This window comes from Acanthopagrus latus, chromosome 7 (assembly GCF_904848185.1).
Source record: "Acanthopagrus latus isolate v.2019 chromosome 7, fAcaLat1.1, whole genome shotgun sequence".
Taxonomy (NCBI): Eukaryota; Metazoa; Chordata; class Actinopteri; order Spariformes; family Sparidae; genus Acanthopagrus; species Acanthopagrus latus.
In genome coordinates, this window is record NC_051045.1 from 1,819,908 (window position 1) to 1,835,604 (window position 15,697).

Here is a 15,697-nt window from a genome sequence, read left to right on the forward strand (position 1 = left end):
GGTTGTCTCCATTTTCTGCTATTTTAAACTTCCACTTAACTCAATTTTGGAGGCAATTGTTGTACATTTATTCCTCTACATGTGTTTGATAACTTGAGTTACTGGTTGCTTTGCATCAGAGCGAAAATATCACATTTTTAGTTAACATGAAAGAAAACACAGATTCTTTTAACCACAAAATACTTGAATTCAGATCTGATAATTGATCAGCTCTTTGTATACAGTAAATACACGTTGATATATACATAATTCACTTTTACTTGCACTCTTCATACTAATGTACAGTTCATATCAGATTCTTTAAAGCTATTGTACTATTGTATGAGTGTTAAAATGTAATATTTTAACACGTTATCTTTATTTCTATTTAGTAATATGACTTCTGAGAACTTTTTACAACAAAGCTGTTGAAGTTTGGTCTGACAAACAGCAGGTGGCGATATTGTTCAACTGTAGAAGTAAACAGCGACAACAAACACCAACAACACGTCTGATTACACTTTATATGAGAACACACACATTCACCAGTAACTAGTTTATTATCAGTGTACATGTCAGTAGCATAATGGCTCTTTATTAGTCATTAAAAAGTACTTATTAATGTTTTATTGTTCACAACTCAACAAATTATAGAGCAAAAATTGTTTGTTTTTCAATATTTGAATGTAGAGTTCTTACATATTATCTGTTTAAGGATCTCAGAGCTGCTGCGTGTCAGATTGAATCCCTCCGGCTCTTTCTGATGTCACCACTCCGGCCCGCTGAAGGTCAGAGGTCAACCACAGGCCTGGACTGAAGGATCATGGGTGATTCACAAGGACTGCTTTGTCTTCTGTGTTCATCCTACATCTGTTGTTGCTCTGACCGGCTGCATGTTTTAGGAGACTCAAGACAAAGTTTTCACCATCACAACTTAAATGATGCAACATTAAGTTTGCAGGTTTTATTTTTATATATTGTCACTTCGTTTGTTTGACCAGCTGTTCATATTAACTTAGATGTTTTATTTTAATCAGGAGTTTTTAATTTTTTCTAAATAAAAAACAAATATGACCACATTTCATTTCAAATATAAGACAAAAAGATAGAAGATAGAAGATCCGGTTTACACGAGTGACCGTGTCAATCAGATTATGATGTCTGAAGGATTAGGCCGACACTGGAACATTTAACATTTTCCAAACTTTGTACAAATCCTGGTGTCAGGGAGGGAACACTGAAGAAATACTTGAGTAAAGATCAGATACCTGAAACATTTACTCAAGTACAGTAACAAAGTATTTGTAAAGTAAGTTTCGCACAGCTGATCTGGATGTGAAATGAAGTGATTTCAAACACACACACACACACACACACACACAGGCCGCTGCTGACGTGGAAATACTGTTTTATTATCTGTACCAAACTTGATTGAAGAAAGTGGAGTTTAACAAACACATCAAAGTCCAGCAGAAACAGAGAGGAGGGAGACTCAGGTGGCCCACAGTGTTCACGCTGATCGGCACTGATCGGCACTGATCGTTGAGAAGGGAAAAGGTCAGAGGTCAGACGAGCACCACGTTACCTTTAAAGCCGTTAGTTCACTGCACAGACAGTTTCAGTAAACACACACACACACACACACGCCTGCATGACGCTCCGGGATGTTCTTCTTTTAAAATCAGCCCTGATTACTGAGAGATAACAGCTACAGACTCCCAGAGCAACCATGAAGTCCTTCAGGTGTGTGTGTGTGTGTGTGTGTGACTGAAAACATAAAGGAACAGTTCAACCAAAGATGAACACTCAGTCTTCCTCTCCTCCCTTCATGCTGACAGAAAGTCAGGTGAAGTTTCGTTGTCCAAAAACATTTCTGGAGTTTGATCACCTGATAAAATGTTTCCATGCAGCTCGTCTGACGAATCGAGAAGCCCAGAGTTCTTTCTTCAAACCAAAAACTTCACTGTAGCCGCTAGGCTAAAGTGTTAGCGTCCACCCTCATCTGAAGTGGTTGAGCGAGTTCGACCACATTTTAAAGTTGTTAATCAATTTCAAATTAATTTCAGATCCCGAGGAGACGTGGATTTTTCTGACTTTGTATTTTATTTTTTTTTTCTGTTCTGTTAAATGATCCATTTTTCGTAGTTGCGCCTGCTCAACACAACAATCCACGTCTGCTTGAGGTCCCAATACTGGGATCTTGGGGCTTCTGGAAAACTTTGATAACACTGTTCGGATCCTTTTTCTGTTTTACTTTTGGTAGTTTTTCCATTTTAAATCAAGTCTCCAGCTGCTTCAGTTGTTTAGCAGAATGCTGCAACTCTGTTTTACTGTGAAGCTCCAGAAATGTTTGGTTGACAACGACACTTCACCTGAATTTCCATCAGCACTGAGGTGAGGAGATACTGACTCAATTTTGCTTTTTGGCTGAAGTGTTCCTTTAAAAGTCTTGCAGCAGAGTTTAATCTCCACCGCCGCACACAGTCCTTCTCAGAAACACTTACAAGAACACATTTCACTACTACCATGAAACCAAACAGGAGCCGACGCACAACTGGAGACAAAACCAGGCGACTGTCGGAAACGCTCCAAACATAATGAAGGAAAAAGATCTCATCATGCTGCAAATCACACTTGACAGGAAGTAATTACAGTAACAGACTGTTGGTGGAGGGAGGAGGTTACATTGGCACTGGGTTCAGTACAGAGGCCACTATGTAAAGGGGGACATCCGCTCCCCTTTGACATTGCATAACGAAAAAAAAGCACTTCTTCACTAAGGCTCGACGACACACACATTGTCAGAAACTGCTAGAAAACAGAGAATTTGCTCTTCTGTCTACAGTGTTCAAGTTTTCCTGCGCTGAGAAGGCTCACAGTAAACAGAGAGAGTTTGTAGAGCGTCCGTCCTCAGTGTGCTACGATTTGTCTCACTGTTAACTCAGCTAAAGAATTAAAATAAACTTTCTTACTCCCAGGATACCTTTAAAGAACTGGTTCATTATTACGCAGAGCGGATGTGAAATGTGGAAATTAACAGCAGCGTTCAGGTCAAATAGCATCAGATGTTCAACTAACCTGCTGTTCTTGTTTCTTTCAGTGAACATATTTTGGGAAGAACACCTAAAATAAAATGATGATTAATCGTTTGAGTCAAACAGCTTCCAGTTTCTAAAATGTCACAATATGCTGTTTTTTTTTTTCCTGTTTTCTATCAACACAAACTGAATTTCTAACCATAACCTTTTTATATTAATAGATTTGATGTTTTTTTTTGTTTGGAACAAAAAAATGTAATTCAGGTCGACGTCCTCAATGTAAAGACATTCAGTTTTCTGTCACAGACGAAGAGAGAAAACAGAAAATATTCACATTTAAGAAGCTTGAATCCAAAGTTTGACCTTAATTTTTCCAGAGGAAAATTAAAAAAAAACGGCTAGCGATTAATTTAAGAGTCGACAATGAATTGATTCATCTTTTGTTTTTAGGCTGTTGGTCAGACAAAAACTGTCAACTTCTGAGTCATTAGAAAAAAACATCATTCTTTAACCTTTTTTCTGACATTTTTAGATGAAACACTTTTAACTGAGACAATATTGAGCAGAATAATTAGCTGCAGCCCTGCTGAGAAGCTCTGCTCACTGCAACACTTCAGTTCAAACGGTTTTCTCGGATCAACAATCCTAAGTTTTAGGTCGGGCAAAGAAAATGTACAAAGATCATCCTGACAGTAAGAATCATTTTGTGAAACCTTGCACATCTATTTCAGTCACAATTTGTGTTCTGCTGCATCTGAACTTCAACAGATTAGATATGAAATTGAAGAATTATTCTGAGATTAAAGTTCTGACTTGCAGCTTTAATTTGATGTGAGGTTATAAAACAGTGTCTCAGTTTTAGGCCACGAAATAAACCTAAATAAAAGTTCTATATGCAGGAAAACACTTGTGAGACATCAGCAGACAGAGATAATGCTCCATCAGATCATTACTTCACATTCAGCTTGTTTTTTCTGCCTTAAGCAGTTTAACACATGACTGAAGAGGTGACTAACTTACAACACTCACTGGTTTAATTGTCTGTATGATAGTTTCTCTGCTGCATTGTTAATAAAACGGCTACGAGTCTGACAGTTTTACGCCAAACCAAGATGAGAAAACTCTCAAATTAAAGCTGAAAGTCAGTCAGAACTCCCGACACATATCAAGAGTTTCATTTGAAATCCAGTGTGCTGGAGGAGCACGGAGACAAAACAACAAAATAAGTTTCTGCACTGTTACAACACCACATGAAGTTAACTGTGCTTTGAAACAAGAAACTCTGGAGTAAAAAAAAAGAAGCATACATTCCAGAAATAAAGTTAGATTTAGAAATGCTAAAACGTCAAAGTAGAGACATATTTTTTGAAGACGTTTTTACTAGAAGTAGAAAAATTAATACCCAGGCACCCTCTGATTTTGTGCAACATCTACTCACGGCAGTGTTGGTTAAAGGCGTGTGAGCTCTGCCAAACACCAGATTATGGAACTACGACGCTTAAATGCTAAATAACCGAGTCAGCGACGGAGAGCTGGTCCATCAGCTGATCCGTTCGTCCAAACAGGAAGATGCTCAACTCGGCAGCCCCGAAGCCAATTCACCTTTAATTTACATCATAAGATTGCAGAAAGAAGAAAAGAAAAGAGAAGACACGTTTTCACCAGATATCCTTGAATTGAACTGAACGTGAAACACCATAAATATGTTTTTGTTTGCTTGGTGAGCGTTTGATGGAAGACAGGTGGTCTGCTGCACCGCGACACATCCCAGCTTCTGTCCAGAATACCTCCAATGTTGTTTATTTTCAGAACACATAAAAAATATGACTAACAGTACAAACATTCGCCCCCAGACAGCAGAGACTTACATTAAGGTAAAACAAACCAAAAAAAAGTTATGAAAAATGTTTTCTTAAGAAAAAAGTATTTTTATGAATAAGGCCATTGATCAAGTGTTTTCCAATAACAAATCACGAGTTACAGGGATGAATCAACATGAGGGTGTCGTTTCAAATTAGGTACAAATGTGTCAGTGACATCTTTACAGAGTACAGTGGAGAAACTGGTCTTAAATTAGATCCACAATACACAATATTAGTATTAAGATTGGTCGATTGGGGTGTGGAGGTAGGAGCAGAGAGACACCTGTCCTGCGTCGACTCGATCACACATATGGTTTTTTTTTTTTAAATCAACTTTGGAAACAACTGAATCCACCTAACATCAGTAATCAGAGCAGAGGATTCACGGTCGACTTTTCTGTGCTCGGCTACATGAAGTGAACGCACCGATCAGCTCACAGTGTTTGTGACGAGGCTGGTCTGGATGTCCCGCCTCCCTTCAGGAATCATTTTTTATTGGCTGGGGGCTGATTAAGGGCCACTGGTATAAAACTGCATGTGCCTGGAAACAGACGCTCCAAAAAGAAACGTACAAAACAATCACTGCCGACTAACAAGTCTTTCTTTTTTTTTTTTGGTGCACTTTTTCCTAAAACCTGGCATGTTGACCACATCTCGCACTGACTCGAAGAGTGAGCTACTTTGTCCTGGAATTAGGAAGTGCACATTTAGGAAGTCTGAAATGTAAGCAACAAGACGTCTCATCTGCTGTTTGCGACATTTGAAACCCCCTTTTCTCTTTCGTCGTGGGTGGAAAAACTAGTTTCTACTCACAAGTAGAATCTTGTGTGATCATTCAGTGAGTGTGAGGAAAACTCAGCCTAGGCAGAAAACAAATGTATAAAGTTGAGAGCATGACTGACAGGTGCCCAAAAACTGGTTTGAAAACATGACAAAAAAAAAGAAAGAAAGGAGATGGAGTGTGGGGGGAGGGGTGGGGGACCATGTGGTAAAACAGTAGCATACATTTACAAAAGCTCTTCTGAAGCTGAACAGGACAAAAATCAGGATGGTGTCGTCGGTGGAGACAACTGGAGAAGACCCGACTGGTGCCTTGTCCCAGACTAAACCCTGAGCCCTTGAGCATCGACGTGACGAGTCGACAGGCTGCATGTTTCCTTATATCAGCTACATCTGACTGGCAAATGATGTCAGCAAACTTCTGAAAATCTGATGATTAAATTTTACTATTTCAAAAGCACAGTCCACAGTTAGCAGGACTAAAACTGTCAAAAATACAAAAAAGACTTCAGATTCAGTTAGAAAATGATGCAAAACTAATTCTTCTAGTTGGGAATGTGTGTTTTTCTTCTTTTTGTTCTCATCACTTCTGTACACGCACCTTCCTCCAAATAATTAAAATTCAGTGTCAACAGTAGAGGCACAAAATGGCGGCGGTGCCATCACACAAAAAAAACAAAAAACAATTGGGGTTAGTTTGGGACAACGTGACCAGACAGCTGGACGTCAGGTCTTCAGAGGAGGTTCTTCATGTTTGATTTGTTTCAAATTGATGTTTAAACACATACAACCAACCACACACACACACACACACTCAAGTATACACAAACATCCACACACAGAGAACATCACCGTGCTTTTCACACTCAAGTCCATTACAAAAACCAGATATGTACTGCTTGATCTGGTTTCAGGAAGGTTGGGTTAGAGGGGTCGGGGTGGGGTCGGAGGATTCTCGCAGACTGACAGGTGTGTAAGAAGAAGAGGCAGTGACCGAGGCTTTGTTGATTATTGGTGAAAGATGTCTGAAGAAAGAGGGAGCTGAGCTGTACGGCGGCTGAAGGCTAGAAGAAGAAGAAGTCCGGTAGGTTTGGATTTGGGTCCAGGAGAGGCGAGTGGGGAGGGAAGGGGGGGTCAGAAGTCGAGATCGAGTTTGGTGTTGGATATAAAACCAAACTGGCCGTGTTGAGGAAGGATCTCGAGGTGGGTTTGTAGACCAGCGCATCTAAGTGAAAAGTTGCTTGCAGTCTTGAAATATTAAAACTCCTCCTGCTCCTCGGCATCCGGTATAACGAAACCCTCCTGCAGAGACGGACGGACAGAGAAGTGAGAGGTGGATGAACAGCAGCAGACAAAGAGGTTCGATCTGAGGAAACCAAACAGGCAACATCTACACTACACAAAGCAATTTGACAGAATCAGTAGAGAGCCACAGTCGACATGTACATCTAACTGGAATTTACATGGTGCCTGCAAAACACAGTGCCACTGAAAGCTGTGAGCCTCAGCGAGCGAGCTGCATGCCATTCCTCTGCAGGAATTTACGCCGGCATCAGCAGTTGTTGACAGCCGAGCAAATGGGCTTTAATCTGGTGCTGAGCTCATAATATAACACACTGGTTTACAGGGGACATTTTAAAGAACAAGGCTGTGGAGGTTTTATGGTTTTACTGTCAATAAGTCACAGGAAAAGACCAAAAATCAACAATGTGTTAGTCCTGACATATTCCCACCAGCTCCAAACCCAACCGCTCCTCCTCAAGACATGTTTCACCTTCCAAGTGTAATTTTTTTAAATGAAGTCTTTCCATAAAACAGCTGCTCCCTGTAGTTTTTAAATGAGAAACCGTATCTCGTCGAGTCTTGACAGGCCACAACACACCAACTCGACCTCTAACTGTGAGCAGCCGTTTCATAAAAGCAGGTGAACTCACGTCTGTGGCGTAGAGGATGTCGATGATCCTCTGCAGTGTGGGGTCGCCCTCTCCCTCCTTCTCCTGGCAGATCAGCTCAATGTTCCGCAGCTTTCCAAAATAAAAGTCTCTCTCCTTCTCCATGTCCTGAATGGTAGATTTCAGCATCTCCACCTGTGGAAAAACCAGCCAAAGAACATTAAGATTTGTTTTTTTTTTTCAGGTGACTCTTTGTATTTGCCGGTTTTAGACTAACAAGTACTTTAACTTTTTCAATCATGACTGTATGAAGCTGGAGATCTTTGTGTGGTGTGCTGACCTCATTCATGAGCTCCACCCTCTCCTCATCGCCTCCGCCCATCCCGGGCTTCCTCGCGCTGACGTTAGCCACCTTGGGTGCTACCTTAGCAACAGGTGGCCTCTGAGGAGCTGAGGAGACAAAAACACGAGGTCATTAACAACAAACGGTCACACTGAGAGAACCCACCGGCACGTTCCTGATCCACATCATTTTAAACTGTTTGACCAACCAGAACTCGGACCTTGACTGAAGGCCTTTTTAGGGGGTTTGTTGAGAGCTGACATGGCAGAGTTGGGTGTGGGCATGGCGTCCTGGCCCTGTCTCGCCTCCACGGGGTCGTACTCCTTCCCATCGTAGTTGGCATCGAAGAACTTCTTAAACCACTGGACAAACTCAAAGTTGTCCTGGAACTTCCCCTTCACCAGTTTGTCTACTGGAATGATCTGAAAGGAAAAAAGAAAAGAGAATCAGGACCTGCTCGCTCCGAGTTATCTGAGCTGTGCTTTCTCTGTCGGGAAAGTCTCTTAAAATACTTTTTACTTTATTTCTTTAGTGTCAAATGCTATCAGCTTAAAAATGAGTGCAAAACCAAATGATTTTTCAGAATCTCTTTGTATTGTGCAGCTGGTAAAACCTGCTGTCTCATGTAATCGCAGCCTGATCTGACAGTGTTCAAGTAGTTGTGTCACAGCTCTGAGGTGAGTCTGGGCTCATTATCCTGCTGCAGGATGAATCCTCCTCCACACAGATCAAACCAGAGGGTGGAGCAAGTCTCTGAAAAATGGCGCGGTGCCTCTCCTCGGTCAGGGTGGAGTCTGAAAACAGCTGCGGACGTGAATCTTCCCACCAACATATTTCACTGTGGGTCTGAACCACTGTGATGTCATTCTCTCTCCTGGTCGCCTCCTTACATTCACCCTTCCTTCTGTTACAACACTAATCCATCGCTGGGATTCATCATCACTGTGAGATTCTGGTATTTCTTAGCCGACCACAAAGGTTTTCCTTATAAACTGTTCCTCTGACACACCACAGTCTTCTTCTAGCAGGACAACTTAAACAAATTCTGTGTCTGTTGCTTTTCTTCTCTCTGGAAACTAAGCTTCGAGCACTGATCTTCTGATCGTGTCGTGGATTCACACTGGACTTCACTGACACTCACAACACACTGATCCACTTTCTACAAAAAGCTGGTTTTAGAGCTCCGAGCACTGGCTCCTCACAAAGATTTAGTCTAGCCATGATTTGAAAGATTCTCATTACAAAGAACAATTTGACCTCTGTCATTGAATTTCTGAATCCTTAAGCTTTCTGATTGTTTCCAGGTTCACGTGACAAATCAGAGGTTGTTAATGCGGCCTCAGACTTTTGGACTCTGCTGTGTCAGAACACGGTACATTAATTACTCAAATTATAAAAAGGCGACTAACACAGACAACTATCTTTAGTATTTATCTACCAATAGCGGATGTTGGTCGCTGCCCCTGCAACCAGTTTTGAAAGGATGGAGAAATAAAAGTTTTCATTTTTATTGTCATGGGGATAAAATCATTTATGAATTATGTTGGAGAGGATAATCGTGACATGGGATTTTTATCTCATTCCAAAGTCCTAAGCGTTGATACCTCAATTGCGTTATATTTATAAAATATTTTGATATCTGGGAAAACCCTTAAAGAAAAAAGAAATAAAAAGGTCCCACTTCATTACAGACACATCAGTACTAAAGAAAGCACTCTCAGAAGTGTCCAACAGGAAGAGGAAGCTGTTAAATGTCACGGTCACTCCGTCTCATAGAGCAGCTACCTCAGATCTGAGCTGACCAGAATCAAAGCCACAGTAAGAGAAAGAGAGCAGCAGTGAAACAAAAAACAGAAGTCGGTGAGAAACGCTCAGCTGTGTCTCTACGCAGCAACAGAGGACGCTGACATCATCAAACATACACACAAAGCACGACCGTCCACAAAGCAGACACAATGCCTGGGACTGTAACCCTGCACAGCCATGAATACACTGATGTGCTCTACAGGTCAAGTATCTGTTACATCGATCTGTGAGAGGAAACACTGTCCAGGCCTTTCAAAACAACACAGATCTGCAATAATGAGGTAAAACAAATGACGGCAGGAAGGAAGTGGAGCCATGAATAAATTATGGCAGCTTTGTCAATAGTCCTGAAGAAGAAGATGACTAAGCTGGAACTGCCCTGCCTTTTATAATGCGTTCGCCTTCTGACAATAGCAAGACTTTAACAAGTGTCCACATCTGCAAGAAGTTCCTTGAAGCAATTACAAATATGTTACAAAGCCTCTGATAGGTCAGCTAAAACATGACCAGTGCGCTGAAGCATTAAAACTCAGAGAAAGGCAAATAAAACACATCATCATCGGACGTATAAAATGGCGTTTCATTCCTTTATGATAGTATTTAATATCCAGAGAGTGACAGGTGAGCAGATCAGCAGAAGCAGCTCAGCTGACTGGGAGGAGACAGTGATGGCGTGTGCATGAGAAGCAGCAGTAAAGAATGATGTGAGGTCACTCTCAAAACATTTTATGATCCAACAACCAACCCGAGCGGTCACAGGACAAAACATTCTGTTTCCTCTTCTTGAGGTAGCAGGGTTGTGTCGCAGTTTCAATTTGAAATCTCTGGACTTCGACTTGTTTGGTGTCACAGTAGAAATAATTATTATTTACAGTTACAGAGTGTTAGCAGAGAGGGTGGGATAGTAAATACAGCTTCACTGCTTCACCACCACAGGAAAGAGAGGGCGGGTTTCCAAGTGTTGCAGACAATATGATTAATGATCACTCATTTTCAGTGCTCCTGATAACGACTGTAAGAAAAAAAAGAAAGTCTGCTGCTGTTCATGTAATCCAAACACTTCCTGCAGCCTCTCAGGATTAAAAGATTTTCATCAGCCAACCAGTGGAAGGTTTTTATTACGAGGCCTGAGTCAGATTTAGACATTTCTGTGTGCAGGTTCTTTCTTTTTATTTTCATTTATATTTTCACAAAGAGATGGTTGACACAGGCAACTTCTTAATAGTAACAGTAATCAGCTGTTCCTCGTCCGCTTTCAACATGATCGACAGAAATTAAAATAGAAACAGGTTGTTGGGCTCAAAATGTCGCTGCGCAGAGTCTCTCATGACCAGTTAGGAAACTTGAACAGGAAACAATGAAATCAAGCTGATCTTGTCACCGACACCCACATAGCATGTGGTTAAGACACAGTGTTACACTGATATTCCTCCTGTGCCACACATTGATCCTGTGCTGAGGTATAATACGAGATGAGGAGCAATCGACTCCTTTTCAAAATATTTTTAGAAGCTTTTAAGCAATCAATATGAAAAAACAAAGAAAATGTGTAAAAAAAAAAAAAAAAAAGTAAAGCCGGACAATATAGAGTAACACAAGATCAGATTATGTTCTTTCAACTCAACTGTGCAGATTCTTTTTAAATAACACAGAAGGAACATGGGACAACATGCAGGTTTCTAAGCATATAATCATCACCCAGAAGCGCCCCACTTACTTTGTCGACTCCCATCTTTTTGAAGGAAACCTGCAGAAGCTTGAAGTTGTGGATGTATTCATGCTCCAGCTTGGCACCGAATTTTACTTTCTTCAGAGGCACACAGGAGGGAAACAGCATGTCCATGAACTGGCAGTAGGCAGCACCTGGACAAAAGACATGACCCAGAAAAACAAGTCCTCTTATGTCTGATATAATCAAAATCAGTGCAGGGATGGAGTGTGTGCTCCATGTTCAAACTCAGTAGAAGAACAACTACAATATGTAGGGAGGGAAAGAGGAACAGACGGACAAAAAACAGAGCCAATCATTTTGAAAGTGAGAACAGAGATAAAACATTTAAATGTACACTCAAACGATCTCTAGACGTTTCGATAAAAACACATTTCGTTTGTACAGTATTACAAGACACTTCTTATGCTTGTCAGGTTTTAGATTTGTTGCACAGTAGGGTTGTCAAAAATATCAATTCATTGAAAATGATTCTGAGATGCTCGTTTCCTGCAGTATCGACACAACAGCACCAGCTGCACTGTCTCAATCTCTTCTGACAGCGAGCTGACACATGCACCGCTGCCGTGCCAACACAACCCGGCCTCCTCCTGAAGTGAACTACCTCAGATGCTGTCGGGTTCAACAACCTTGTGATATCTTATGCCCACAATGTTGTATCAATTTTTCCTTCTGGTAACGAACATCAATATTTCTCAAGGTGTAATATCGAAGACTGAAACTCCAGCATTGTGACAACACTACAGTGCAGTGCTCATAATACCAAGATGAACTCATAACTAATTTTACATCAAATACACTTATTATGCAGGTGCATCACTCAGTATCTCTAAAATACAAGTGTGCAGAACTGGACCTGAACTCTTGAACTGCAGATGAAAATCCAGCTGACTAATATTTCTGTCCACCTGGGATTAAAACAAACTGTGCCTTCATGCACCGTTCTGACACGCCTTTTAATTATACACACAAAACCGGAGGGTAGATGTTAACAAGCCACACAGACAATATGCAGACGTACAACACAAGCATGCACAGGCAGATGGGCGTGAAACAAAGTAGTGAAAGACATTAACTGTTCAGAAGCTTTGGGCAAAAAATACAAAACTGAACCGTCTGAACTTGTGTTACAATCTGTATCTGACAGAAACAGCAGCATTACTTTGTCTTGTTTTATGCCTAATGCTTTAATCTTAATTACATTTATTATTTGTTTGTGGCTACTCAAATAGTCATTTTTATCATGCACCTTTGACAGCCAGCAATTGAAGGCCGAGGTCCCGACAGCCAGTTACCTTCACAGACGACGGGCACAAACACTGCACTCTTTTTAGTGTGTGTGTGAAGAATTAGAACTTCTAAGACAGTAAACATAAATACACTGTTCCTAGTTTGCTTACTGTGCTATTTATTTCAGTTCTAATTTAAGACAGCAGAGTCTGACTGATACACCTGTTCACAAATATATCGTACCAGCGTACATGTTGCTCAATGCAAAAATCTTTTTCTGAGATTATTAGGAAGAAATAAATGCTTTGAAGTTTACAGATTCATTATTGACTGTAAAGATTATGGTTAAACTCTGAAGTAACCAGCCTCAATTACATATCTTTGTCACCAGTGTGTATATCTTACGAGTATGATACTACCTAATGTAACCTAATATTTTCTCAGGCTCTACTAAAAAAATAAAAACAATAGTAATCTATTGAGTGGCTGGTAAAATCTGATCATTCCACAACTTACTGGCAGGTGGAAAAAAAAGCTGATTGAGTACATTGTTATGAGAGTGTTTAAACTTTTATATTCTTACTTACTATTCTACCCTCACATCATCATATTTAGCATCAGTGATCGCTGACTTATTGTTCCACAACACCAGTGAGGTCACACAGTCATGCAAAATATCATGCATGATCACAACTCTATTTACAATGTGAACACTCATCTTGGAACGGTTTCAGTAGGTCTGATAAATGTCTTACAAAACACGCCTTGTGCTCCCGCAATACAAGAAAGGTTTTAAAAAGCTAGCTAATGTGTTACCTGTACACAACATTTCTATCTTGGTGAGGTTCATCTGTAGAGACTCATTGATCCACACCAACATGTCATGACGACTTAAGTTGTCACTGGTCACTGAGGTGGAGTACACGTTCACAGCCATTGTCGGTCACCTGCTGACACAAAGGAGAGAAGTTTAACATGATGACTCATTTATCTGTCTGAGTGTCTTTTAGAGCAGACAAACCAGCTGGTCACAGTTCAGACATCCCAGCACAGAGCTGCTGGGAGATGGTTCCTTTATATCATCAATGCTGCGTCATTATTATGAACCTGATTGTAATTAACGTGACCAAGAGCAGCCTGATGCACAGACACACATAACAACTGTGACAGTTACTTCTGTTCAAGTGAATTCAAAGATAATTTACCCTTTTTTGTGTTTTTTAAATTAAAAGTCTTTCATTGCTACTAAACTAACCAACAGTCACATTTTGATGGACGATTGCAGCACTTTTATCAATTACAACATTTCATCTCCCGCAGTCCCTGCTTGGCCTCATCTGCAGGTCAGGCCTGATGAAAGTTATAGCTGGAGGCTTTTTACTTCACATGGAGCCAACGATTATCTTAAGATTTGCAAAATCTGATCCTGGGAGATTATTTTGAAGTTAAGGAGACAGAATTCTGTCATGAGTTAGTAAAGATATTCAATCATGTGAGTAACCTCACCTCTCATATCAACTGATGCTTCATGCAGGTTTTGTTGCCTATTCATGAAATAAAAACCAACTTATTTTACCTGCTTTTGACATTTTTATTCATATACACACACAAACAACTTAAAAAGATTCACTTAATCGCTTAACTGCGATGCATTGATAATTAACATCCCTAATACATACATTTACTGTCCAACTCACAGTTTCTACAGGACTTCTATGAACACTGAGTTTCTGAGCTGACAGGCCTAAAAATTCACACTGAACTGCAGGTCTCTCACTAATATTACTGCCAGCTTCATAGAGTTGAAACGGTTGTCGGTATCGTTTATTAACCAACTAATCGTTTGTCATAATATATATTCATGTAAAAATTTCCATGTATGACATTCTTCCTCTACTGAAATAGTGTATAACTTTAGGATTTCTCTGTATCAGATCGATGTATTATTATTCATATTGAGGTTTTGGACTGTTGGACTACATCAAGTAAAATTATGACCTCAAATAAAACTCAGATCACATTTTTTAAATAATATTCCTGACTAAATGATAAATCCAGAACATTATCGGCTTATTGTCAGTAATAAAATAATAGTCAACTGGAGCTAACAGGCATCAGTTAGCTCAATGCAACAGGGCCCAGCTGAGAAACTTGGAAAGCTAACGGTAGCGGCAGTTAGCCAACTGGCAAGCAACTTCGGTTAGCTCCCTAAATAGCTAGCTTAGCTATATACGGCTATCCAACACACTGTATGGACAGTTACCCAGCAAGCTGCCATCTGTCAATTTAGTAAATTAGCGGAAAATTAAATTACATGGGCGACGAATATGCAAGTAGAATACGCTTCTTTTATGTCACTGGCTAAACACGAGCGGCTAATGTGAGCGAGTTTATCAGACATTAAGGCGTTTTCCCCGCCCTGAAAATCACCAGGAGCCCCGTTAGCTTAAATTAGCTTGTAACGGTTTATTCGGCTAATTTTGAGTATTGGATTTTGAAAAGCACCTGCTTTGTCCCGCATGTGAACCGGTGTTGAAGGAAGTGGCCTACACTACAAGCCTCGCTAGCGGTGTTTAACTCTACAATCAAACTGGCGCATCCCGGTTATGTTCGCTGTCGTGCGACAGGCTAGCTTCATCGCAGCTAACTTAACGGCGCTTAGCCTCCGCCGCTTCACATGCCGGCTAATAAATGACTCCGTGTTTGAAACCTACCTTGATTTGATTGGCTTTCACAGTTTCTGGACACAATGACTTATGTTTCTCAGCCGTAGCTCTCTGTCATATAAAGCCTATCTGTAATTGTTTCGACGTTATTGCCACTTCTGCTTTTTCTTCGCTCCTTCTTGGCACTTCACGTTCACTCTACCGGCAGCGGAAGAACCCATTCGATGACGTCAGGACGCAACGGGTAACGCCTAAACGTGACGACGACGAGAAACGTCACTATAAACCGGAAACGGAGCGGAAATGAAGATTAATACAAAATAAATGCAATAGTTAGAGATATCGCATGTCTTTTTTAATTTTCAACCACCA

General features: G+C 40.6%; 1 protein-coding gene across 2 annotated transcripts; it reads right to left on the reverse strand.

Moving 5' to 3' along the window:
* Window positions 1-1,370: 1,370 nt before the first annotated feature.
* Window positions 1,371-15,561, reverse strand: mapre1b (microtubule-associated protein, RP/EB family, member 1b). Of its 2 annotated transcripts, none has more exons than XM_037103911.1 (7): window positions 15,374-15,561; window positions 13,476-13,609; window positions 11,418-11,563; window positions 8,115-8,316; window positions 7,892-8,001; window positions 7,594-7,746; window positions 1,371-6,961 (listed from the first exon to the last, which is right to left on the reverse strand). In XM_037103911.1, the coding sequence occupies exons 2-7, from the start codon at window positions 13,594-13,596 to the stop codon at window positions 6,917-6,919; spliced, it is 777 nt and encodes a 258-aa protein (XP_036959806.1). In that variant the 5' UTR covers window positions 13,597-13,609; window positions 15,374-15,561; the 3' UTR covers window positions 1,371-6,916. The 2 variants fall into 2 exon arrangements, with proteins under 2 accessions (XP_036959806.1, XP_036959805.1); XM_037103910.1 differs by having other exon boundaries at window positions 13,476-13,606; window positions 15,374-15,559.
* Window positions 15,562-15,697: the final 136 nt, after the last annotated feature.